This window comes from Protomyctophum bolini (assembly GCF_963924005.1).
Source record: "Protomyctophum bolini genome assembly, chromosome: 7".
Classification (NCBI taxonomy): domain Eukaryota; kingdom Metazoa; phylum Chordata; class Actinopteri; order Myctophiformes; family Myctophidae; genus Protomyctophum; species Protomyctophum bolini.
The window spans coordinates 8364437-8390989 of record NC_137868.1 but is presented as its reverse complement, the minus strand read 5'-3'; the positions used below and the strand labels follow the sequence as shown (position 1 = coordinate 8390989).

Below are 26553 nucleotides of genomic sequence, written 5' to 3'. Positions count from 1 at the left end.
GAACTGCTGTGTGAGGCGATGCTAATTGTGACTTTCGTTCCTCAGCAAACTAAGAGAGAACAAGAAGACAGCAGAGCTAATTAAGACCGCCAACCTGCTGTTCAACTCCTTTGAGCCGTACTACATGTGGGATTACATCGCTCGCTGGTTCGAGGAATGCTGCAGGTTTGTTTCATGGCTTCATGATGTGTGTGTTTTGGAAGTGATAAGTCTATAAATCTCACCCTAAAGCGCTTTCTGAGGGAGCGACGCCTTGTCTGCGTTCTCTCACACTTGGAACCAGGACGTTTAAACATTTGTGTAGAAAAAAGCTCAACACTGTTGTCGCTAGCGGGTTGGGCATGAGACAGGCTTGTCACCCGCTTGTCACTCCGCCTGTCGAATTGCCAACACCTCCCTACCTACCCGCTCGCCTCTCATTGAAAATTGGCACGTCAATCCCTCCCCGCCCTGTCAGATGGCTTCTATAAGTTTAAACATTCAGTTAGGTTGCGCTGCTGGTCACTCCCCAATGGCCCCCTGCTAAACCCCACCCCGAAGGTGATTGTCCAATGCTAGCTAAGCAACCGTTGCTAAACTGGCATATGATCTGGCATTGACTAGCAAGTTTCCGTCACCTGTCATAGCTGTCAGTGTTATTTATCCTGGCACACACGCACACACACACACACACACACACACACACACACACACACACACACACACACACACACACACACACACACACACACAGTATGTACTAGTTTTTACTCATGAATGTGTGAATGTTTTTTGCAGGAGGACGGAGAAGGGCAGCCCATGTGTGCCACGGCACGCTGGGAGCATAGATTCTCCAGACCTCTCATTGGTGGAATTCTGTCAGCTGGTTGACTTCCTGCTGGATATTGTTTCCTTGGTGAGAGACAAGCGACCACACTTTCTTTCTTTCTTTTCTCTCTATCCGGTTTCTTTCTTTCTCTCCATCCTCTTTCTTGTGTTCCCTCTATCCTGTTTCTTTCTCTCTCTATTCCTGGTTCTCGTTCCCACACACGTCTTGCAGTCTATACTCTCATGTAGCCAGATAATCAGAGGTCCCCGCCTACTAATATGTTGTCTAAGGAAATATAAATCCAATATATGGGCTAGTGCCTCAACAACCTACCTAGACTCACTGCTTTGAAAACAAGACTCTGACGCCAACCCAAATCCCAATATTAAGGACCACCCTAAAGTCTTTGCATTGGTTCTGCGATGCTGTTATACATTTTTTTAACTGTTTCCACGTAGTTTTAGCCCATGCGTTGAATTTGATGTCTCCAGAGACATAGGCAGAGATCTATGATTATCTGGCAACGTGAAACTACTTGCGATCAAGAAATCTGTTCTGTCAGGAGTCAGGAGGACCAGAGAGCTCTTCAAGGAAATGTGAATCTGGTGTCACAGCCGACGCATCGTGCTGTTTCCCTTGTGTGTGAGTGTGTCTACATGCGATGTGCGTGCATGCGTTTGTGTGTGTGTGTGTGTGCGTGCCTCCCCTATGCCCTGTGCCTGTGTGCACACAATGCCTGTGTGTTTTATTTAGTCTTTCTGTCAGAGTATTTTATGCACTCTTTTAGAATTACGCTTCTGTCTACAGTATTTCCATTCTGAATAGTTTGGAAATGCTTCACACCTTTGTGTGTGTGTGTGTGTGTGTGTGTGTGTGTGTGTGTGTGTGTGTGTGTGTGTGTGTGTGTGTGTGTGTGTGTGTGTGTGTGTGTGTGTGTGTGTGTGTGTGTGTGTGTGTGTGTGTGTGTGAGAGAGACTTGCAGTATAAAGTGCGCGTGTGTATGAGCAAGACAGAGAGAGTACTGAATGTGAGCGTACAAGGGGTGGGCGGCAGCATGCACGTGTGTGCAGTGTGTACTATGTACACTGTGTACAGTACTGTATGCGTCTCTCTGCATACAAAGTGTGTTGTGTGTCCTTATGCTCTGCTCCTGTCTGTTCAAACTGTGCTCTCTCTCTCCTTGAAGCCTACTAGAAGCATGAGGGTAATCTGTCAGGTAAAGTACTGGTCTTTCCTGCTTTCCTCACCTCATCCTGCTTCACTGAGGCGGCGATAACATTTCCGCAACATCACGCCAAACATCCCCATAAAAACCCATCCCACCATTCTTGCTGTGCTTTCCTTAAGACATCCGGTTGATTGGCTGATTTGACCACTTAATCTTTGGCCACCCATTTTTTTTTACAGTGCTATTGATCTACTGTCTCACCATTTTGCTGTTTTCTTTTCTTATGTCATTTTTTTCTTTCTTTCTCGCCTATAATGTGGCATGCTCAATAAAGCGAAGCCAGCTCAGTGGACTTGTGGTTAGAGTGTCTGAGACTGAGACTGGGAGGTCCGGGTTCAATTCCCGGCCAGGTCATACCAAAGACTATAAAAATGTGACCCAGTGCCTCCCTGCTTGACACTCGGCATCAAGGGTTGGATTTGGGGTCCCTGCGACATACTAGCGTCATGTCCAGGGGGTGTACTTGTACATCAAGCTGCCTCATGCTACAGAAAACAGGAGATAGGCTCCTGCACTATGGGCCCCATGGCTCGGCAAGGCTACTTACTTAATTACAGCTTGAAAGTAGCTAATTCTGTGACCAAAATAAAACTAAAGATGATCCCAAGAATTGGGAAATTAGGAAGGCAACAGTCATGAGTGGTGGACAGCCTGATATGTCTACTTCATGGTGTGGATGTTGTGGATATGACATCTCAGCACTGTATGTACATGTACTGTCTGCATTGCATGCATGTTGTCATTTGCTTCCACATTGCTCATGTTATTTTAAGAAATATGAGTATTCTGAGTTGTTTTGGGTTTTTTTGCTCATCTGTTCATATATCTTGGTTCATTCTTTTCATTCTTTTTTCCTTTTTCATTTGTGTACATGTTTGTCCACTTAAAAACTCAAGATCAAACTTAGTGACAACTAAGTGCAAAGTAACACCAGTCCTGATTTGTGTTTCTGCTGTTCTCTAAAGAGTACAAATTATAGATGCAAAAAAGTGTTGATAATACTATTAACTATTAACTGCACCTGTATTGGTAACATCTGTAGCTGTACTCTTCTATAATTTTAACCTTTTTAGCAGTAAAATTAAAAAGAAAAAGATGAAGGTGTCCTGCTCTGATGTTACTGTGGACAGTACACTTTAAAATGCGTTTCATACTCATGTGTCAGGGAGATGTGAGGAACATTATTTTGTTCTGAACCATTGTTAGAAAACTATGAAACTCATTGATAATAAAATGCATTTATTAACCGTGAAGAAACGACAAAGAAATGGATACATTAACACTGAGGATTCAGTGTAAATTGATCAACTTCTTACTCTAAAGGTCCCTGCACACTGCTGCGTGTTTCGGAATTTTAGCGTTTTTCTGCCGGTTTTCCGAAAAACGAGTGCAGTCTGCAAGGACCTTAAGAGGTAAATTAACCCATTAAAACTGGGAAAGCATGTCATTTTATATTTTAGCTATATTCTATATTTTTTTGGCTATGATATAATATATGTATATGTGTGTAAGTGTTTATAGTTTGTTAAAGCGAACATTTTTAACTCAAATCTTTGCTTCTGGGGGTCTCTGGAGCTAAGAAAACTAAGAAGACATTGTAGAATCAGCCTCAGGTCTTAAAGTGTTAATAAGGACTTTACTGTGCAGTGTGCACTGATCATAGCTCTACTGTTTTGTGGTATATTGCACTCACAAAACAGTGCGTATACAGTACATTATGTCCTGTCAGGGTCACCTACTCCCTAATGCCCACGTCTGTCGACATGACTCACTCACTGTGTGTTTTTTTACGCTATGCACTCATCCAGGAGACCTACATAGAGATCCAGACAGAGCACCTTCCCCAGCTGCTGCTCCGCATGGTCGCCGCCCTCACCTCTCACCTCCAGAGCCTGGGCCTGGAGGAGCTCACCCACTGCCTGCGTCTCTGCTCCAAGATCCTCAGCAAGGTGCAGCCGCCGCTGGTGTCCCCTCTGTCGCTGCCCGCTGGGCCCCAGACGCAGGGTCTGTCCAACGCCACCGCTGCTCCCTCCACCACCACAAGGGATAAAGAGGAGGAGAAACGGGTAAGGAGGGAGAAAATGGACAAATAGACCAAACCTCAAACCAGGCACTGTCTGTAGCGGTAAAACAAAGTTCCCGTTTGTGCTTACCTTTCAAAGCGCAACCAATGTTTTCACGTCTGAGCGTTGAGGGGAACATTATTTAACTTTATGCCTCCCCGAGGTCCTCTACAACACAACATTAATACCATTAATAATAAATAATACCACAACCGCATAAACAAAATTGAAGCTTGGTACAACGTCCACATCAAGGGCCTAGCTTCGTTCGGAAATGACCGGGTTCTCGTTGAAGCTGCTGCTCCAATTCATGGCCCAGCAGATGTCGCTATATATCACATTTCCTGTTGTTTGCAAGACATAATCTCAATGGGACTCAATCGGGTTTTGGGGTGAACTTTACACTTGATTTCATTTACGTAGTAAAACTTTTCATAAACACTATGTTTTCAATCGCTAGTTTAAAGTCTTTGTTTATCATATCCATTTATTTAGTAAATTGTGATCACATTCATTTTAAAATGGATGATAAAGTAAGGCTATGTTTTCTAGTCATTTTACTGGTTCTACCGAGTGAAGAACCACCCTCGCTGCGGTTGCAGAGGTTGTATTTCTGTCCCTGGTTAATTAGACTATAATTAACCCATTCTGACCGGGAACCCATTTTGGTGTTTAGCATCATGTCATGCTTTAGCTATTGAAAAATAGCAGATCTACAAGCTCATAGCGCGCCACCGAGTGGCGCGCTACGAGCTTGTAGGTCTGCTATTTTTGAAAAATCGAAGATCGACTGACATTTTTAGAATCTGATCTCAGGTCAGAATGGGTTCATCAGACCAGTGTGTGTCCAGTGGAAACCTCGTACGAAATCTGATCTCAGGTCAGAATGGGTTAAACCTAAAATGATGATCCATTTTATGGATGGATGTTCTTTCTGTGTGGGTTTGACAGGAAAAATTACTGCGCTGTTCTGCCTGAAATGACCCTCATTTTTGCATTTGAAGATTATGTTTATGTATTTTGCTGATCGATAAAGGATCTCAGCATTTTACTGAATATTTGCATCCTCTCTGAGGACTATCAAAACAGTAACTGTCTGGGGTTATGTTATGTCTATGGCCATTGTTAAATTGTTCACAAACACCAAAAGATCAACTCTCTATAGTCTATACTAACCTCCAACCTTGATGAGCAAACATTTTCTAGTCTTTGAATTCCAACCCCTCCCATGAATGGACTTTTTAAAAGTCCTTAAATAAATAGACCGAGCCCTGTTATGATCACCTTAGAGACAAAACCCAGTTCAACGCACTCCATCCCACGCCCCAAAAACAGACCACCTCAGGCTGTGATGGTGCGCCCTGGTCCCTGAACGGGCCCCTTCTCCTCCGTCCCTGCTGACTACTCTCATTGGCTGGGTGATCCCATGCCCAGCCTCACAGGGTCTTTGTCCCTCAACATAAGGCTTTTTGAAGAAATATTTTGAGTGCTCATGAATGCCTCCTGCTCATTCCAGTCCACTACCTGACTGTTGGAGAGCTCATCGAGGCATGACTGAAAAGTTCAGAGACCAGACCTAGCAATGGATAGACAGACGGATGGATAGATGGAGGTAGATAGATGGAGCCCCCAGGGGCTTCAAAAAGCCCCCGCGGAAGGAAGAGAGAACAAGTAGTGAGACAAGGTGTTTAAACCAACAGCTGAGCCCTGCTCTCTGTCTGGGTCTCTCTAAGGAGGAACAGGGAGAGACTAGCTTCAGTAACTCTCGGGAGGGCCAACTTCACTGGAGCGGAAAACCTTTCCCACCTCATCCCTCGTACATCGGTTGAATATAACCCCCCCTCCACACACGTTTTCCATCTGAGCCTCCGGAAAGAGTGTCACTGTCACCTCGACTAAAATGTATCATGGGGAAGTATTGTCGGAGCTGAGCAGTCTGTCAGCTGGCTGCTAGCTTGGTATACAGCTATATATACATCTACACCTACAGAGACCCTAAGGTGTAAGCCCAACAGCTGTGCTTCATCACCCCTCGCTGAGCTGATTGTGTGCTGGAGCGAGGGAGGGGGGTTAGTGGATCTTCAGGGAGTTCATCACTCAGTTGAATTTATTGATGATTTGCAAGTACTCATGAAGGAAGTTTAAAACATGTCTTGTACCAGTCAGGGGAAATTGATTGTGTGTGTGTGTGTGTGTGTGTGTGTGTGTGCCCTGCCATAGGCCCTTCCCGCCGCTCTAGAGTCGCCTGGGGGTGGAGAGGTGTTCGCGGACACGGAGAACCCTCCCAACAGATGCTCCTCAGGCTCAGAGAGTGGCTTCACAGACTTTGTCCAGTACCAGGCGGACGGCTCGGAGGAGCCAGAACACCACCAACTTCAGTCTGGCCGTCGCTCCTCAGGCCAGGCCAAGCCACTGGACAAGCCAGTGATGCAGTGTTGCCTGGAGCATTTCCAACGTTTCCTCTCGCGCCTCATCACCCTGTATATCGTCCCTGGGGAAGGAGACGTGCCAGCGGCTGAGAGGGGAGAGGCCGCGCGCGCTGCTGGCCCCATCGCTCCAGACGCCATCCCACGGAGCGGCTGTGTGGACCAGCTAGCGCTGCGCTCGGCTCCTCCCGGGGAGGGACAGAGGGAATGTGTGCCCGCCTTCACCGCTGCCTGTCAGCTCTTCCTGGAGTGCTCCAGCTTTCCTGTCTATATCGCCGAGTGCAACGTCAAGTCTTCGTCCTCACAGGAAGAGCAGAATGGTAAGACACCAAAGGCAGTCTAATGTAATCCTCATTCATTTACTCGGTAAAGGAAACAAGACTTCTCTTTTAGCTGGTAATGACTGTGTGCACATTGTAGTGCTTTCCGTTACATGTCCCATTCCTTGCCTTTGTCCAGCATTTGTGAGGATATCATCAGCCAAAAGCTCATGCACAGGGATAAGCAATTTTTTACCTAAATTTTTATTGATTTTTCAACAAAGACAAAAGACAGAAGAAAACAACAGTACAAACAACCACAAACATACAAAAAATGAAAAAAATAAAAAGGGCATCGACATTGCGTTTCAAACTTTGCTTGTTACATTACATTTTTCTAGGCATTTGCTATTGTTTCTCATTCCCCCATACTCTTAAATGTTGTCCTCCAGGGATAAGCACTCTTAACAGAAACATTTATCAGCTATGTGCATATGCACATAAGATATATTTACCGGTATTACACATTCATCTTAATGCATTTGTTTTATCAGTAAGCTGAAGCTTTTATCTTGAGTGGCAAAAAAGAAATGGAAAGTAACTCAAACCTACCCCTCCCTGTTCTGTGTGTGTCTGTGTGTTAGGCTGCGCAACATTGCCACTTGGTGGTAAAACAAACGCTATAACGCTATTTCTGTGCTCAGACGGACAGACCAAGAGACTGACCCAGCCAGGGACACACATTACTGTGTCTGCACCACTCAGAAACATAGTCTGTAAAGGTTTTGCTGTGTTGATGTATGTAAATCTATATAATTATGTCCAGACGGCGAGCAGGTTGGGCCGGCGCCGTGGCTCCAGACGCTGATGGACGCCTGCTGCCTGCCGGCTGACTTCAGCATGCAAGGCGTGGCCATCTCCCTCCTCATGGACCTGGTGGGCCTCACCCAGTCTGTGGCCATGGTGACGGCCGAGAGCTTCGCCTCGGGCGCCAGCAGCGACCCCGGCCAGCCCCGGAGCCCCAGTCAGGGCCGAGTGTCCGTCGTGATCAGGCCTCCTCTCACTCAGGGAATACTGAAGTACATGGCCGACAAGACTGACTTCTTTAAGGTAGGGAATACTGAAGTACATGGCCGACAAGACTGACTTCTTTAAGGTAGGGAATGCTGAAGTACATGGCCGACAAGACTGACTTCTTTAAGGTAGGGAATGCTGAAGTACATGGCCGACAAGACGGACTTCTTTAAGGTAGGGAATACTGAAGTACATGGCCGACAAGACTGACTTCTTTAAGGTAGGGAATGCTGAAGTACATGGCCGACAAGACTGACTTCTTTAAGGTAGGGAATACTGAAGTACATGGCCGACAAGACTGACTTCTTTAAGGTACTGGAGCAGATTTGGTTGTTTTGGGAATTACCACTTGAACTCTTCTATTGATGTTGCAAGAGTATATATCGTGTTCGAATTACACTCCTGATGGGTCAGAGAGACAAGGAACTTTCCACCTTTGCTTGAATTCGGTCTCATGACGTTCGTCCTCTCTCAATCCTCTATTATTCTATCCTTTATTATAGAGACAACAGAAATGACTTAAAGTGCATATATTTTGCGATACAGTAGGTCTTCTCCGCTAGCAGTCAATTCATTATTGTGTTTCCAGATGTTATCTTACTTTTTATTTTTAAAGATTTGTTTTTGTTGGGGCTTTTGATGCCTTTATTGATAGGGAACAGTAGTCAGACAGAAAAGGGGGAAAGAGATGGGGAGTGACACGCGGGAAAGGCCGTCGGGCTCGGGAGTCGAACCCACGGCGTGCACGGCTGGCTTGGCAGCCTACTGTAGGTCCCCAGACGGTTGAGCTAACCGTCCACGCCTATCTTACATCTTCTGATAGTAGCGAACACCACACAGCGAAGGCAGGATTTCTCTCTTTCCACAACAAACCCTGCCTCCTATTACATTTGTCTGTGTCTCTCTGTATTCCTCTCACCCCTCTCCCCAGAACGTGGCAGTGATCCTTTGGGACCAGCTGGGTGAAAGAACACCTCAGCACCACCAGCGCAGCGTGGAGCTCTTCTACCAGCTCCACAACTTGGTGCCTTCCTCCAGCATCTGTGAGGACGTCATCAGCCAGCAGCTCATGCACAGGGACAAGGTCAGCGACTCAACTCAATGTTATAGTACATTTAACATGACAAAGTCAACCAGAGTTCTGCACAGGTTAAAAGAAAAAGAGCAAACAATGCAATATTATCACACAGTAAAAGACAAATATAAACACGCATTAGAAAAAAACCAATGGACAGTAAATGGTGAATTTATATAGTGCCTTTATCCAAGGTGCTTTACATACTGTAGATTGTGCATCGCATTTACCCATTCACACACACATTCATACACCGAAGGCACCAACCAACGGGGGTTCAGAGCTCAAGGACACTATCTCTGGGAGAGCCTGGGATCGAACTGGGAACCTTCCGGTTCCCAACTGGCAACTCTACCCCTGAGCCACTGTAAATCACAGAAGTCACCCCTTCACTCACTCACCCACTCTCTGATCTATTTGACAATTATTGTCCATGTCTTTTCAGAGAATTCGCCTTGAGGCCCATGTGAAGTTTTCAGTGCTGTGGCATTTGACCAGGGACTTGAACATGACTAAGTCTTCCCCTTTTAATCGCACCTTTGACAGGTAGGTTTAGTATGCGTCACCATTCTGTGCTCATTTCTGTTAATCTTATGTTAATGTGACGTCACATTTTCAGTTCATTGTCTGTTCTCCGTCTCGTACCTTAAACTACCATCTGTCTTACCTCGTCCCGCCCCCTGTCTTGTCTAGGTCCTTGTTCATCATGCTTGACAGTCTGAGCTACTGGGACCCGTCTGCCAGCTCTGTGGGTCGGGCCTGGCTGAACCAGGTCTTACAGAGACACGACATAGCTCGGGTCCTGGAGCCTCTGCTCCTCCTGCTGCTGCACCCCAAGACCCACCGCGTCTCCATCCAGAGGGTCCAGGCCCAGTGCCACTGGGCCACGGCCTTCCCCAACCCACCTGAACAGGACATGCCCTCGGAGGCTACCTATGGCAGAGACTCCGGCTTCGTAGACAGTGAGCACTGGCTTATTGAATGACCATTGTTCTCCTTGTGAATATGGTCAATTGGAGTTGAAAAGAGGAGATTGTGTGCACATCTAGTACCTGTATTTAGGACAGGTGCAGGAGATCCTTGCACTGGTTTAAAGCTCTCAAACAATTGTATTAATGGCGCAAAGTTTCGACCACATGGCTCGAAGATATGTGACTTCCTCTACCTACCGTATTTCAGTCAAATGTCACTTAAGCTAGTAAAGAAAGGATTTAACTTGTCTGTTAATGATCTGACTTATTCTTTAACTTATTTGAATTTTGTTTCAATTACTATTACCATTCACCCAGAAAATGCCTTTTTTACAAGTCCTTTTCTTGTCCTCTCAGACTTCAGCCAGATGCCAGAGGGTCTCAGGGCGGGACATGATCAGCTCCGAAGCCTCCCGTTGGGCGATATGGAACCCTTCTGTCTGACCGTCAATCCTCTGAGTGACAGCCTGTCCTTGCTTAGCCTGAGCAGTGAGAACCTGCAGCTGGCTGGTGAATATCAAACGTCTGACCAGCAGGGGGAGGCCCCGAGCTCCGAGTCCAGCGGCTCCCACTCGTCCACTGTGGACAACGGCAGCATCGAGGAGCCAGACGGCGACAACAGCACGGTCAACGGCTCAGACCAGCTGCCCAGCTCCTCGGACGCTGTGTCTGCAGAGGACGAGGACGCCATCGAGGAGGCTGTGTCCTGCATTTTAGCAGAGCTTATTAGTCAGGTTGTGAGCTTGGAAGAGGAGTTGGATGGCGAAACCCACCCCGAGGCCTGGCTACAGACGGATACGGACAGCACCTCCTCGGACACCTCCACGGGCCTCTGCGTCGACGTGGTCGACGCGGCCCCCGGTTCCCACCACCCGACCCTGCCGGAGATGCTGGCGGGCGGCACCCTGGAGTTCTTCTCCGTGGCGGCGGCCGACAGTGCAGCTGAAGAGGAGCCCAAAGAGGGCATAACGCGGCACAACTCGTACCCGTCCATCGTCACGCTGCGGGACGGCTCCGGCCCGGCCACTCCCGAACACAGCCTGCAGGTGGACGACCCCCAGGCACGCAAACGCAGCCATAGCAGCACGCAGCTCAGCCTGAAAGGGAAGATCCTGGAGAAGCTGGCGGACAAGTCTCCGGGAGCAAAGCCCAAAATCAAGAAGGCCAAGAGGAAAGAGGTGGAGAGGATGAAGAAGGCCGCTGGCCTGGCCGAAAAGCTACGCCCGAGCATATTCTTCGGGGACAGTCTGGATCTGGAAAACTGGTACAGCTGCGGGGAAGGGGAGGTGTCTGAGATCGAAAGCGACACCGGCTCGCCCAGCGGGGGCGCGGCCGACCCCGTGGACAGCGTCAGTGGCACGGAGGCGCGTCGCAGATCGACCGCGGCTCCGCCTCGCTTTAACATCCACCCGCTCTACCAGCACGTCCTGCTCTACCTCCAGTTGTACGACTCGTCCAGGGCGCTTCACGCCCTGACGGCCATAGCGTCCATGCTCAGAGCCGCTCCCTCGGGCTTCGTGGGCGCCATCTCCACCACCAGCATCAACAACACCTACACTCCGCAGCTGTCGCTCCTGCAGAACCTCCTCTCGCGCCACCGGGTCTCCGTCATGGGCAAGGACTTCTACTGCCCCATCCCCCAGGACTCGCACTCGCACTCGTTCCGCAGCGCCATGTACCTGGAGATCATCATCTCGCTCTGCCTCTACTTCCTGCGCAGCTACTACTCGGCCCACGTGGCGGGCGTGGGCACCCAGGACCTGGCGGGGAACCGGGCCATGCAGCTGACCAGCGTGGAGGTGCTGACGCTGCTCTTCAGCGAGCTGGCCAAGGTGACGGGCGGCTCGGCCAAGGGCTTCGCCAGCTTCATCAGCGACGTGCTCTCCAAGTGCAAGGTCCAGAAGGTGGTGCTCCACTGCCTGCTGTCCTCCATCTTCAGCGCCCAGAAGTGGCACGAGCAGCGGGCGGCGGGGGCCAACGCGGCCGCCGTGGAGGAGGGCCTGTCGGAGGACAGCGTGATCAACCTGTCCGAGGACCAGATAGACAGCTGCAGCGCCGTGCAGTCGCAGCTCCTCCGGCTGCTGCAGAGCCTGGTGGTGCTGGAGCACCGGGTCCTGGTGTCGGCCGAGGAGGGCGGCGAGGGAGGGCCCGGCGGCGTGGCGGGGGGCGCGGGGGCCGGCGGAGGGCCGGGGGGCGCCGGCGGGGGCTTCGAGCTCCTGGGCGGCGAGGTGGAGCACGTCAACCCCCAGCAGCCCATGACGTCGCTGCAGTACCTCCACGGGCAGCCCATCACGGCCCAGGGCATGTTCCTGTGCGCCGTCATCCGGGCGCTGCATCAGCACCACGCCTGCAAGATGCACCCGCAGTGGATCGGCCTCATCACGGCCACGCTGCCCTACATGGGCAAGGTGCTGAGGAGGGTGGTGGCCTCCGTCACCCTGCAGCTGTGTAGGAACCTGGACAACCTCCTGCAGCAGTATCGCTATGAGACGGGCATCACTGACACCAGGTACTGTAGTGGGCCTGCTAGTACCCCCATCTCTGTTCATTACAAATGTTGAATCAAATGTCAGACATACACATCAAATGACATTGCACTTTGATCGAAAGCACATTTTGTTGGACTATTTTGTAGATTGAACTACCGTGATGTTCTAATGAACATGGGTGAAGAAGCAAACCATGGCAAGAACCATTACCACATCCACACACATACCCACCCACTTGTTCTTTTCTTTCAATGCACACATTTTACAGTACTTGTCCAAAATGTGTCTCTGCAGACAGCGATGGGCATGAAGTAATGATTCAATAGGATCTTGTGTTAATGCTGCAAGTAGTGGTATCTGCTCAGTCTACATTTCAGTTAACATTTTGAATTATTGCAATCCAAAAATGCAATAATGAAATATGTAAATACCTGTATGTGTTCATCTGCGGTTATCCAAGAATAGAGTTCTTGTAGTCGGGCATTAAAATATCGGTGCAGCTCATTTCTGAGGTGTAAGTTTTAACCAAGATTATGTGGGTCCCAGGATATGGAGACACAGCCCTGCAAATGAGATCATATATAAAGTTGACAATACATAGTAGGCTTTAATATGATTTTTGTCACTAGGTGGCACTGTTGACCATCACATGCCTTGCTCATCCACCACCACTACAAATTACCATTATATTTACATGCATCATCTTAAAGCGTCATGACTTATTTTAATGAACAAAAGATTATTTTATTAATCTGTATGGTATGTTAAATTGTTAATACAATATACTAGCACATCTTCAGTGGTTGGAGGTGGTCTCCCTACTCTTCTTTGAGTCATTTGGACCCTGGTGTCGGGTATTTGAAGCAGAGTGCGCTGCCATCTTTATTGTATGTTGGGTTAGGTTTTTATTTACATCTCTTTGTCGCGAGAGGGAGACGATGGGCATAAAACGGACAGTAGTGTAACTTTGAACACTATAGATACAATTAAATGGTGACCAAGGAGAATGATTTTACACATTCAAACCGCTTTATTCTCTGGACATTGTAGACCTCAGTGGATGGCTCTGTGCATCCCTCCTGACCTGATGCTCACCGTGCTGGAGGGGGTGACCGCCATCATCCACTACTGTCTACTGGACCCCACTGCCCAGTACCACCAGGTGAGGGCGCTGCTGGGCACCACTAAGTGATCTCTGGCCCACTGTCTTTTCTCATACATTAACCCATTCTGACCTGAGATCAGATTCATACGAGGTTTCCACTGGACACACACTGGTCTGATTAACCCATTCTGACCTGAGATCAGATTCTAAAAATGTCAGTCGCTCTTCGATTTTTCAAAAATAGCAGACCTACAAGCTCGTAGCGCGCCACTCGGTGGCGCGCTATGAGCTTGTAGATCTGCTATTTTTCAATAGCTAAAGCATAACATGATGCTAACGGTTTCCCGGTCAGAATGGGTTAAAACACCAAACTAAGATGTGTATTTAATAAATCAACTGACGATGCCATTTTATGTTCCGAACCTTTATGTACTTGACTCTGGATTCGTCTGGAACAGGTTGCACGTACTGTACCTCATTTAGGCTTTAATTGGTTATTTTTGGCTATTTATGAATGTGTTAATATGATATGGTGATGTTGTGCATTCTATAGTATTATACAGCATATTTTTGAGGGGCACTAGCACCTCCTATGTGCAGCTTTGATGGTTTTTGCGTAAACACAAACATTGAAGACAAAAGTGCGGACGCAAATTGTGATTGGCCGGAATGAGATGATGTATGAGGATAAGAGCACCCCTCACTTCACATGGGGGTGATTTTTATCCAGTACTTTTACCATACAACATTGTTATTGATCAATATCGATCAAAAGTATTGACTGGCTTCATTGGGCATATATGCCACTCTGTCACCTAGTTGCAGGCAATAGAGAGCGTTGACCAGAAGCACCTGGCAGAGGCTCGCGCGGGCATCCTGTCCATCCTCCATACCATCATGTCATCGGTCACCCTGCTGTGGAGCGTCCTCTACCACGCCGACAGCTCCGACAGGCCGGTGGCGGCCTCCGCCGCCTCCACGTCCAACATCAACCTGGGCTCCACCAAGGTATGCTGGGAAAACGGCGCCTGAGAGAGAACTATTTCATTAACCCATTCTGAACGGGAACCCCTTTTGGTGTTTTAATTAAGCATTATGTTATACTTTAGCTATTGAAAAATAGCAGATCTACAAGCTCATAGCGCGCCACCGAGTGGCGCGCTGCGAGCTTGTAGGTCTGCTATTTTTGAAAAATCGTGAAAATGCGGCACAAATCTTTGAATATATATTCTTTCAGATGACTTTTATTTCGATGTCAGGCCTAAATGGGTTAAGTCAATGAGATCATAATAACTCTGTCTAGTTGGGAGATTAATACTCCCAGGCGGTGTTAGTGTTAATGTTAGTTATTCTTGGACTAATTTATTGTTGAGCTGTTGACTATAAAAAAATGAAGATGTGAGCTTCATCTCATAATGCTGCTGCTGCTTGCTTTGTTTCACATTATTGTGAGTAGAGCAGACGGAAATATTTTGTTATCATGGTGTTACAGGAATCTATAATATAATTTATTCCTAAATTGTACCTCCCTCAGGAACGGTTTGTGTTGTCTGGAGCCAAAATACAAGGAAGATGAATAACGGAGGACATCATTTTAATATAGTGGTGGTACTCTCAAAGGACTGCAGTGTTCTCGGGAAACTTGAGAACAGAGTACAGTTAAACACTTAAAAACACTTAAACACTAAAAGAATTATCACCACAATACTGTAGGGCCTACCCAGTGGAAGCTAAGTAATGAACTGTGTGTGTGTGTGTGTGTGTGTGTGTGTGTGTGTGTGTGTGTGTGTGTGTGTGTGTGTGTGTGTGTGTGTGTGTGTGTGTGTGTGTGTGTGTGTGTGTGTGTGTGTGTGTGTGTGTGTGTGTGTGTGTGTGTGTGTGTCAAAGAAGTTTTGGAACCGCTGTTGCCTAACTAAATAATATAAAATCGTCATGACATAGCAGCTACATACAATATATTGTTGCAGTCAGCCAGAAACCTGGTATCTCTATCTCCATAGTTCAACTATTTATATATTTTAATAAATAGCCAGTATTGAAAGTAACAAAACATAGCTGATCTACAAACTCATAATTCACCGTATTAAAAAATGTAAACATTTCAGAAAATGTAGTCTGTTGTTTTCATAAATATTTAACCAAGGAAATGTATTAACGTAAGTCTGTAACTACGTTGGATCATCCATTGATTTCCTGACAAGTTGCGGTTTTGGACATAACAAGGTTTTCAACCCGACGGGGACGATAATACAGCACTCTCCAGCTTTTAACCCATTTAGTCCTGAGGCTGATTCTAAAGAAATGTCTTCTAGATCCTAAACGTTTTCAGAAGAACCTGTTTCTATCAGTGGTACTCAACCTTTTTCATGTCAAGGACCCCCAGAATTATCTGCATTTGGCTGCAGATCCCCATCTGAAAAGAATTCCAGGGACCCCCCCATTTTCTAAAATAGCAAATATCAGATGTACACACTCGGTGCCACGCTATGAGCTTGTAGATCTGCTATTTTTCAATAGCTAAAGTATAACATAATGCTTAAAACACCAAAAGGGGTTCCCGTCCTGAATGCTTTAAATAAGTGACCGCTTTGATGTTTTCATCATTGACTATAACTGGACAAGCATCTTGGATTTAACATGTGTTTTATTTCCTCCCGGCTCTGTCTCATAGAACCTCCGACAGCAGATTCTGGAGCTGCTGGGTCCAATCTCCATGAACCACGGGGCTCATTTTATGGCTGCTATTGCCTATGTCTGGAATGAAAGGAAACATGTCAAGACTCCAGCAAGGATCAAGGTTGGTCTAACACTTTTAACTGCCCAGCGTGAGGCCAACCTCACGCTGGGCAGTTAAAAGTTGCAGCTTCAGAGCCCTTTTCAAGGTGACACAGTGACTCCATCTTGTTGTGCAGATACATGTAGCATAGCATCTAAGCTAAACATTCGTGGGGGGAATCGCAGACGACCCGAGGCATGAATTCTTCGACCACGATGAGCCGTCAAAAACGCATGTTTTGATTAGAATCGAAATCAGTTAATTAGATTCAGAGATATTAGCATTTTTCCTCCCGTCCGGGAGACAGACACGCTCAGACTGTAGTAGTGTATCGCTTGCCGATATCAAACAATTTAAAAGCTTAAAAGACGGAACTCCGTCTTGAATCTCCGTCCTGGGCAGTCAACGGGATAGGCTTCAAAAGACAGAACTTCCGTCCTGGGCAGTTAAAATAAAACTGCAGCATATATCAGGTTGTCTTCTTGGCAGCACGGGCAACACGGTACAGTTCTTGTGAGACTTTATTGCCACATAAACCCTAAAGTTTAGTGGGCTACTCCTCCAACGGTTCTTACATTATACACACGAGCCATATGTAAAATCGACCGGCTTCATCTGCAATCATGTGTCATTGATAGAGAAGTCCAGAGGCCTACGCAATAACTTAATCAGTCAGCCTCATGGTGGGGCTATAACACTTAGAGTTTTGTCCTATAACTCTTGAACTGTACAGGTCATAAACATTTCTTCCCTGGATTCCCCATATAGATCTGCTCCGAATTACTTGCTAGCGAAAGTGGAAGGGGCCTATGTCTTAAAAAGAAAAAGTTGTATATCATGAACGCAGGATCCGATCGGCACCAAATTTAAATGCCGTGTTGCTCGGCCTCTAACACAACGTCTCCCGGTGGATTCCTTGGTTCCCCAATGGCGAAACAACCACACTTTTCTAGTTATCGTACTGTATCTGGTTATCTATTTCCTTCTCTTAGTTTCTACTATTCTTACAATATACCATATGTGTGTGTTTGTCAGGTGATACCTGTTGCCAGCGAGGAACAGCTGCTACTGGTGGAGTTGGTGCGCTCGGTAAGCGCCATGCGCACAGAGACGGTCATGCAGACGGTCAAGGAGGTCCTAAAACAACCTCCAGCCATTGCTAAGGAAAAGGTTAGTCATTTCCCATGAAGGGCTCACAATATTATACTACTACCGCCTTTTGCCAGTGCAGACATCACAAAGGAAAACTTCAGAGTGTGTACCAAATGGATACACAATATCACACTGGACTTTATTGAGCATGAATTCCCTCATCTTAATTTAACTGTATGATGTATTTTTTCTCCAACAGAAGCACCTGTCTTTGGAAGTCTGCATGCTGCAGTTCTTTTATGCCTACGTCCAGAGGTGAGATCTGAATTCTCCTGACAGTAGGACCCTAGTCTCTGGCTCATACAGCAGGACCCTAGTCTCTCTCTCATACAGTAGGACCCTAGTCTCCTGCTGATGTTAAACCAGTAGACATTTCTGAAAATTCCGTCATGCTTTTTTGTTTAGAACCTCATATTCATCCAACCTTGTACCTGTGAATTATTGGCTATGATTACGGTTCATGCATAGTAACACCTCAGTGTTCACAGGAGTCAGACCCCAATGGAAACATGCCATAGTGCTTTCTGGGAGGCGGCCTTTTTTCCGACAGCATTCTAGCCGACGGGGCAACGGTCCGCTCCGCAGCGGGGGGACATTCGCTGCGATGCGAAAAAGCGATGGTCCGACATGCGCTGCTCCCGTGCTTGCGGTTAGGGTTAGGTTAGGATTGAGGTTTCGGATCAATATGCTGTCGGAAAAAAGACCTGCACCCGTGCTTTCTTGGGTTCAATACTTTTTGCATTGTATTTGTACTAAACTGTTCTTTCTGTGGTGGCTGGGGCGGTGGTGGCTCAGGGGTAGAGTGGCTGGATGGTAACCGCAAGGTCGCCAGTTCGAACCCGGGCTCCCCCAGAGTTGGTGTCGAAGTGAGCAAGACACTGAACCCCTAATTGCTCCTGATGTGCTGGTTGGTGCCTTGCATGGTTTCCGCCGCCATCAGTGAAATGAATGTAATGCACAATATATGTAAAGCGCCTTGGATAAAGGCGCTATATAAATGCACCATTTACCATTTATTCTGTGCTTTTTTGCGAACTATTAAAGTATTCAATCAATCAATCAATCAATGTTAAATTTAAAATGGACCCACAAGGGTCCATATTTAACACTTCATATTTGACTGTATAATGATTGATATGCTGTCATTATTGTCCCTAGGATTCCTGTGTCTAGCTTGGTGGACAGCTGGCCATCTCTGCTTGCACTACTAAAAGACTCTGTACAGCTGGGACTTCCTGCCCCTGGACAGTTCCTCCTACTGGGGTTAGTTTGAACTCCATTCTCCTCCCACTGTGGAACTAACTGTTCTCGCTTTACACTCCCAGCCCATCTGGAACTAACTGTTCTCTCTTTACACTTAACATCAAACTGTAACCAGCCAGTGTGTGGTTGTATACAATGCAGCTAATAACTGGTGGTTGAGTTACAGTAGCTCAGAAGCATTCAGTCCTCAGAGACTCAAACCTCTCACACAGTCACACCCCACCACGGCATGCAGCATAACTTGTTTTCTTCTCCTCTCTAGGGTTCTGAACGAGTTCATCTTAAAGAACCCCAATCTGGAGAGCAAGAAGGACCAACGGGAGCTTCAGGTAATTCCATCCCTGATGGTTTTTTTTTTAGTGGTGCAACCACTCCTATAGACAGCTATGTGTGTCCCTGGGTCCCTGGGTCTGCCCCTGGCTGGGTCTGTCCGAGCACAAAAATAGCGCTATAGCGTTTGATCACCACCAAGTGTCACACAGACACACACAGGCCAGGGAGTAGGGCCAGTACAGTACAGTACAGTACAGTACAGTACAGTACAGTACAGTACAGTACAGTACAGTACAGTACAGTACAGTACAGTACAGTACAGTACAGTTGTACAGCACTGTTGTACAGCACTGTACAGTACAGCACCACTCACTTCAGACGGGTCTGATTCTTTTTTATGATATTTTCTCATTTTCTGTTTCTCTCCATCATGGTGTCTTTCTCTCTACGTTGCACTTCAGTAGTTGCTCTCTAGGCATTTGAAAGCTTCCACTGCTGCATTGACTGAATATCACTCCTATACGCAGGACGTGACCCATAAGGTGGTGGAGGCTATCGGGACCATCGCAGGCTCCTCTCTGGAGCAGACCACCTGGCTGAGGAGGAACCTGGAGGTCAAGGCCTCTCCTCAGATAGTTGTGGAAGGGAACAACCTGGAGTCTGATGTGGAAGGTGAGGATGCTTCTATCTGCACAGCAGCCTTATGGAACCATACATTCATTACTGACAGCTGCTGTAGTCCGCTAAATGCCTAAATTGTAATTTAAATGAATGTTGGATAAACGTGCACACTATTAACTCTGTTAATACATGTTTTGTGGTCTGGACCTGCTGTGAGCTGACTTTATGAATATTGAAGTAGATCGATATTAAAAGGTGTGTTACTAGAGTTAAGCGTGCAGCATTTATTTTATTGTCACGTTAAGCTGGCTTGACAGCAAACTAGTCTTGCTCTATATAGAGCGAGAACACCATTCAAAGTAATGGGGCGGCTGTTTAGAACAGCGCGGCCATGTCCATAACAGTTCAACTGAGAAGTGGCGCCCTGTCCTATTGGATTCCTCAAGCTCTATAGCGGTCTCCAAGCATGATATTTTATGTCAATGAAGTGTGGTATTGTGAGTGGAAAACAGAACGTGTGTGTCTTTTTTGATAATGTGCGCTCGACATGTTGAAGTCATTTCAGCCCACTGTGGCGCCGTCTGCTCTCACATCAGCATGGCTGCATCATGGCATGCTGTGCTGTACTAATGGTCGCTGTGTGTCTTTTTAGATATAATGCTCACAGTGACGGAGATGTCCAGCTTCACTCCATCAGTATACAGTGTTCACGCACTCACACTCCTGGCCGAGGTAAAACAACACACTCCAGCCTGTCATCTGGTTCTGCATCACTGCGTCTTTCTTTTCTGTCCGCCCATTATTCATATCCTTTTCACAATGCAGCTCGATCATGTTTGTTTTACTAGGCCTGTGCACTTCTAAACATGTACAAGTCTGGACCGGGCCATACACTAATGCTGAACCCACTGAACCACCTAATGTCTGATTTATGATCATCTCCCCGCCGTCCCCGCCCCCACTTCAGCCATTATAAGCAGACCAATAGATCAATGGGGTTGGACTTGGAGTGGTGCTGAAGAATTGGGTCCCCTGGCTGACTGCTCCTAGCTTCTCTGGCTCTCTTGGCTGACTGTGTTATGGTGCGGCTATTTGCTGCCGATTGCAGCTCTTAGATTAATGTGTTTTTATTTAGCGCAATATATTTGATGCTGTGCTGCAAAGTGCAATGCCGTTATGTTTGTGTTTTCATATTGCTGCAGTGTTGTAATGCTGTGGGCGGCCATACTGAAATTTAATCTCCAACCCTGCAGAAAACAAGGGATGGGGAATTACACCTTGTAAATAGAGAAATATTGTAAGGGAACACTTTTGGCTGGTTTGTGAGTTAATCTATCTGGCCACCAATGTATGCACTTTCCTATTAAAGCAATGTCTCTGTGGAAATATAAATAATCCAAGTGTGTGGTAAGCTCTGACGTCTGCCATGGTGGTTATAAAAATACCTTTGGAACTGGATCCAGTTTGTGTAGTCAGTGTGAAGTTAACACGTGAACCTTACGGTCCATATTCTGGGCATGTTATAACAGGCAAACCTTCTGTGAAAATAGGCCAACATTCGCCGGGAAATAGCTGATCTACAAGCTCACAACGCATCGCATTGTGAACTTGTACTGTAGATCGGCTATTTTTGGCTAAGATAGTTGGTGTAGATCAGCTATTTTTGGCTAAGATATTTGGTTTAGAGGGGGAAAAGGAGGGGATCAACTATAGACCCCTGGGACCCCAATTATTGAACTATATAGGGTTAAAGTAGTTTAAAAGATCTCTTGCCCTATTTTGGAAGCATGGTGCTGTACATCCATGCTTCCAACTAACGAGTGACCAAATCCACTACAATGGCTACCGAACGTAGCACAAACACAAGCTTGTGAACTCCTACTCTCACTACTTTAATGTCATACGTTCTTATGACGAAGTGGAGCATTCATTTCGAAAGAATATATATACGTTGAAATATTCTGCCCGACAGTGGTGATGAAATGGTGCTTTGAGGAGTGAATGCTGAATTCTCTCTGTGTGTGTCTGTGTGTGTGTGTGTGTGTGTGTGTGTGTGTCTGTGTGTGTGTGTGTCTGTGTGTGTGTGTGTGTGTGTGTGTGTGTGTGTCAGGTGCTGGCTCATCTCCTGGACATGGTGTTCTACAGTGACGAGAAGGAGAGAGTCATTCCACTGCTAGTTAACATCATGCACTACGTGGTGCCCTACCTCCGGAACCACAGGTTTGGACTTATCTTATCTTATCACTGCTAGTTAACATCATGCACTACGTGGTGCCCTACCTCCGGAACCACAGGTTTGGACTTATCTTATCTTATCACTGCTAGTTAACATCATGCACTACGTGGTGCCCTACCTCCGGAACCACAGGTTTGGACTTATCTTATCTTATCACTGCTAGTTAACATCATGCACTACGTGGTGCCCTACCTCCGTAACCACAGGTTTGGACTCATCTTTGAATTTGAATGACCACATGAAGTTATATATTGTACCAGAGGACGATTTGATATTGATATTTTTGGCAAAGTATAAAAGAGAAATATTATATTCTAATGTTACTGGACAAGAATCAATACTTCCTCATTAAGAAATGAGAGAGATAAAGCGACTTTATTTGGCAAGTGTGACCATGAGTCACGTCGTAATAAATGGCAGCTCAGAGTGATGCATTAATGCCGTTCCCTTGGTCTTGGCAGTGCCCACAATGCCCCCAGCTACCGGGCCTGCATCCAGCTGCTCAGCAGTCTGAGTGGGTACCAGTACACCCGACGCGCCTGGAAGAAGGAAGCGTTCGACCTCTTTATGGACCATACTTTCTTCCAAATGGATTCCTCCTGTGTCAGCCAGTGAGTATAGGAGAGGGACGTGTGTGTGTGTGTGTGTGTGTGTGTGTGTGTGTGTGTGTGTGGGTTTGTCAGTCTTGTGTACCCACAATGGAATATTGGCCTGTTCATTTGCAACACAATTTACTTCTTTTTCAGTTGGAGAGCCATCATTGACCACTTGATGACTCACGATAAGACCACATTCCGAGACCTAATGAGTAAGCTTTGAACATCCAATTTTTATTCCAATCTAATTTCTTGTCGATGTGTACTATGACTGGGTATTATGAGAGATGAGAGATGAGATGATGAGATGAGATATACTTTATTAATCCCCGAGGGGAAATTGAAGAGTTACAACAGCATAATGTGACACATAAAAAGCTAAAACTACTGGACAGACAGAAGAACACAAAACAGACACAAATGGACATAACCACACAAGACCAGGAGGACCACCAAGGACCATATGCCATTTGGGGGGGAGGCAGTTCTTATGCATTCGCATTGTATAGTCTGATAGCATGAAAGAGAGTCTGTATCGTTCCGTGTGCATCGTTCAGTGTGAGCCTACGGCTGAAAGTGCTCACTCTATCCTGCAGCACACCATAGAAGGGGTGGGAGGGATTTGCCAGCATGGGGTTCAGTTTGTCCCCGATCCTCCTCTCTGCCACTGACTGCAGGCTCTCCATTCGGAGGCCAACAACAGAGCTGTCCTTCTTTATCATCTTGTTGAGCTTGTTGAGCTCACCGGCCTGTTGACATTGCAGATAATATTTTCTAATGAAATCAACAGGGCAGAGGTGTATGCTTTTTCTTGTAATATAAACTTGTTTTAGACTACTTATCACTCATCATAGCCATACAGAATCATATACTGCAACTGTCCTCTGCATTGTTGTCTCCACAGGGCCGAAGGCATGGACAGAGAGTATGTTTTGCACTCCGTCCGTCCGTGTGTCCGTGTGTCTGTCCGTCCGTCCGTCTGTGAACAGCTAATCTCCGGCACCGTTAACCCGGTCGATGCCAAATTTTGCACACACACTCCCTGGATGCCAACGATGAACCTCTGCCCCAAAATGTTCAACTCAGCCTCATGGTGGCGCTATAACTGTCCGAAAAGTGTTTTTAACTCTAACTGCGGATCTGTGACTTTGTATGCCAACTCCCTAGAAGCCAAGGAAAACCCTTTGCCTGGAAGTTTTCACATCTGCTCTTTATAGCGCCACCAGGAGGCCGACATATGTAAAACACATTTTCTAATATTACTCCTTCAGATTTTATCAAAGTTTTACGCAAATCGGTACACATGATCTCCATAGTCATGTGATCAAGACTTGTTTGTTTGATTTCTCATAATCCACCCTCATTGGCTACGATTGGCTTCTAAACTTTTCAGGAGTAGCCCGCTTTGTACCCGTTTTGTACAAACTACTCAACGCAGCGTCCGATTGTGGTGAAACTGTGCATGCATATTCCCACTAGGCTTTGGAAGAAATGCCACTTGACAGTTTTCAAATCAGCCTCATGGTGGCGCTACCACAAGCCAAGCATCACACACACGCACTCCTATCCTCCTGGTGGAGACCTGTGCCCAGAAGGGCACTTTTTCTAGTTTCTCTTCTGAAGTTCTGTGTCTCCAGTCTCCACTGCATAATTGGTCTAATGGTGTAAACGAGATACGCAAATCTACAAGCTCACAACGCTGCGCGAATGGAATTTATTAGATTTTTTTCCTTTATTTCTTCATGAAATTACTGAGAAAAGAATAATTAAATTTGTTTTTAATTGCTTTTTTGGGACTGTTTTTTTTCTTCTTCGAAATAATAATAATTAAAAACAAATGTGGGGAACAAAAAAATAAAGGGACCCATAAAAATGTGTCCGCGACCCACGAATGGGTCCCAACCCCAGTGTGTGTGGGCGGATCTGCACGTACTGTAATTCCGACGGAGCATTAATCTGACATGCGTCCCGCATGTCGGACATGCACTGCTCCCGTGCTCATGGTTTCTGTGTGTGTGTGTGTGTGTGTGTGTGTGTGTGTGTGTGTGTGTGTGTGTGTCCGTCCTTCCAGCCCGTGTGGCCGTGGCTCAGAGCAGCTCTCTGAACCTGTTCACCAACCGGGACGCTGAGCTGGAGCAGAGGGCCATGCTTCTCAAACGGCTGGCCTTCACCATCTACAGCAGCGAGGTGGACCAATACCAGAAATACCTCCCCGACATACAGGGTAAAGAAAAAGAGATTTTAAATACCTCCCCGACATACAGGGTAAAGAAAAAGAGATTTTTAATACCTTCCCGACATACAGGGTAAAGAAAAAGAGATCTTTAATACCTTCCCGACATACAGGGTAAAGAAAAAGAGATCTTTAATACCTCCCCGACATACAGGGTAAAGAAAAAGAGATCTTTAATCCCCCGTAAAATAATATATGCTGGTGGGATTTGAATAAAGGTCAATTAAATCAAAAGGAAAAAATAGTTCTCAAAGATGAGTCTCTTGTTTTTCCAAACAAACTTCCAAAAAGGGTATGTAATTCTGAGTATTCTGAGAACTGAAACATGGGTATTCTTACTTCATACTGTGTAACTTACAAATTGTTCCATGTGTTCTCACTGTTCTGAATGAAGTCGTAGTTTGTGTAGTTCAGTTCTAAATGTTCCCGCTGCTGTACAGAACTACAAAAGTATGTTCAGTGCTTGTACATACATACTGTACACGCACTAGGGCACAGCCACACACAAACATGATACATGCTTGCTTTTCTACAGTCATTGTCACAAAGTAGTAGTAGTAGAATTGGTGGTTCTGTTCACATGCCCATGGGGCAGATCCTTATCCTCTCTGTTGTGTTCATGTGTGGCTTCAGTTTCACTTTGTTCACCGTCCTACGCTGTGGAATGATTTACCACTCTGCTTGAGAAACGCCGTGTCTGTTGGCATCTTTAAGAAGCTACTGAAAATGCATTTGTACCGCAAACATTTTGGCTTGCTCCAGTGATTGCTTAATCTTTTTTTTTCTAGGTACTGTCTTTGCTGCTCTGTTTCTTATTTCATTGTTGGTTTATTTTTGATTGAGATGTTCTTGTTTTTATTTTATTGTACATCACCTTGTAATAACTGTTTTGAAAGGCGCTCTATAAATAAAATTACCTTACCTTACCTTCAGAGCGCCTGGTGGAGAGTCTCCGACTGCCTGCGGTGCCAATTCTCCATGCTCAGGTGTTCCTGTTCTTCAGAGTGCTGCTGCTGCGCATGTCTCCACAACATCTCACCTCACTGTGGCCCACCATGATCACCGAACTGGTCCGTAGTACTCGACTAGAGTGTCCCTTTACAGTCTTGTGCTCCGAGTGCTCTCACACTCTCACTAATTCTGTGCCTCATGCTGCAGTAAGTGACGGCGCTCATATCTCTGAAAACCTCTCTCTGCAGGTCCAGGTGTTTTTACTGATGGAACAGGAGCTAACGGCAGATGAGGACATATCCAGGTAACTGTTAACAATACTATGAGTGCATTATTTGCAGCAGCAACGATTGAGATCAGGGGATATTCTCCCTTCATTGGAACATATTGAATGAATTATCAAAATTGTATGTATACTTGTCTGTATTTAATGTGTCCTACTATTAACCCAATCATTTCCCCCATGTAATGAATTCTCCTTTCCTCTCCATCTCCAGGACATCAGGGCCATCTGTGGCCGGGTTGGAGACCACCTACTCAGGAGGGAACGGCTTCTCCACGTCCTACAATAGCCAGCGCTGGCTCAACCTCTACCTGTCTGCCTGCAAGCTGCTAGATCTGGCTCTGGCACTACCCTCAGAGAGCCTGCCTCAGTTCCAGATGTCAGTACAAACATGCCTCTTTCAGAAGTTGCTTACAATAGAGAAGCAATGAGAATGTGTCTATACAATTTAGGCATTTGGCAGTTTTCTGAAATACCTATGTCCCAGAAGCACCCCTACATTGGGAACCAGTGTCTTTAAAGTGTGCTATCTCATCTCAGGTACCGTTGGGCATTCATCCCTGAGGCCTCAGATGACTCGGGTCTTGAAGTGAGACGCCAGGGGACGCACCAGCGAGAGTTTAAGCCCTACGTGGTCCGACTGGCCAAGCTGCTGAGGAAACGAGCCAAG

The 26553-nt window shown here is 46.4% G+C and overlaps 1 protein-coding gene across 3 annotated transcripts in view; it reads left to right on the top strand.

Annotated features, from left to right (window-relative positions):
* Positions 1–26553, top strand: part of dop1a (DOP1 leucine zipper like protein A) — a 37401-nt gene that overhangs the window by 9628 nt on the left and 1220 nt on the right. For 2 of the 3 annotated variants that reach the window (XM_080768784.1, XM_080768785.1), the window contains 26 exons: positions 46–165; positions 778–895; positions 3845–4102; positions 6320–6845; positions 7612–7895; positions 8791–8943; positions 9380–9480; positions 9628–9896; positions 10263–12414; positions 13445–13556; positions 14319–14507; positions 16171–16296; positions 17311–17445; positions 17627–17682; positions 18586–18690; positions 18953–19019; positions 19491–19635; positions 20237–20316; positions 21695–21804; positions 22282–22431; positions 22567–22628; positions 24488–24640; positions 25583–25719; positions 25849–25904; positions 26098–26262; positions 26424–26553. In XM_080768784.1, coding sequence (XP_080624910.1) covers positions 46–165; positions 778–895; positions 3845–4102; positions 6320–6845; positions 7612–7895; positions 8791–8943; positions 9380–9480; positions 9628–9896; positions 10263–12414; positions 13445–13556; positions 14319–14507; positions 16171–16296; positions 17311–17445; positions 17627–17682; positions 18586–18690; positions 18953–19019; positions 19491–19635; positions 20237–20316; positions 21695–21804; positions 22282–22431; positions 22567–22628; positions 24488–24640; positions 25583–25719; positions 25849–25904; positions 26098–26262; positions 26424–26553 — 5959 coding nt within the window. Of the gene's footprint in view, positions 1–45; positions 166–777; positions 896–1994; positions 2025–3844; positions 4103–6319; positions 6846–7611; positions 7896–8790; positions 8944–9379; positions 9481–9627; positions 9897–10262; positions 12415–13444; positions 13557–14318; positions 14508–16170; positions 16297–17310; positions 17446–17626; positions 17683–18585; positions 18691–18952; positions 19020–19490; positions 19636–20236; positions 20317–21694; positions 21805–22281; positions 22432–22566; positions 22629–24487; positions 24641–25582; positions 25720–25848; positions 25905–26097; positions 26263–26423 lie in introns of all 3 variants that reach the window. The other variant, XM_080768786.1, reaches the window with a different exon arrangement.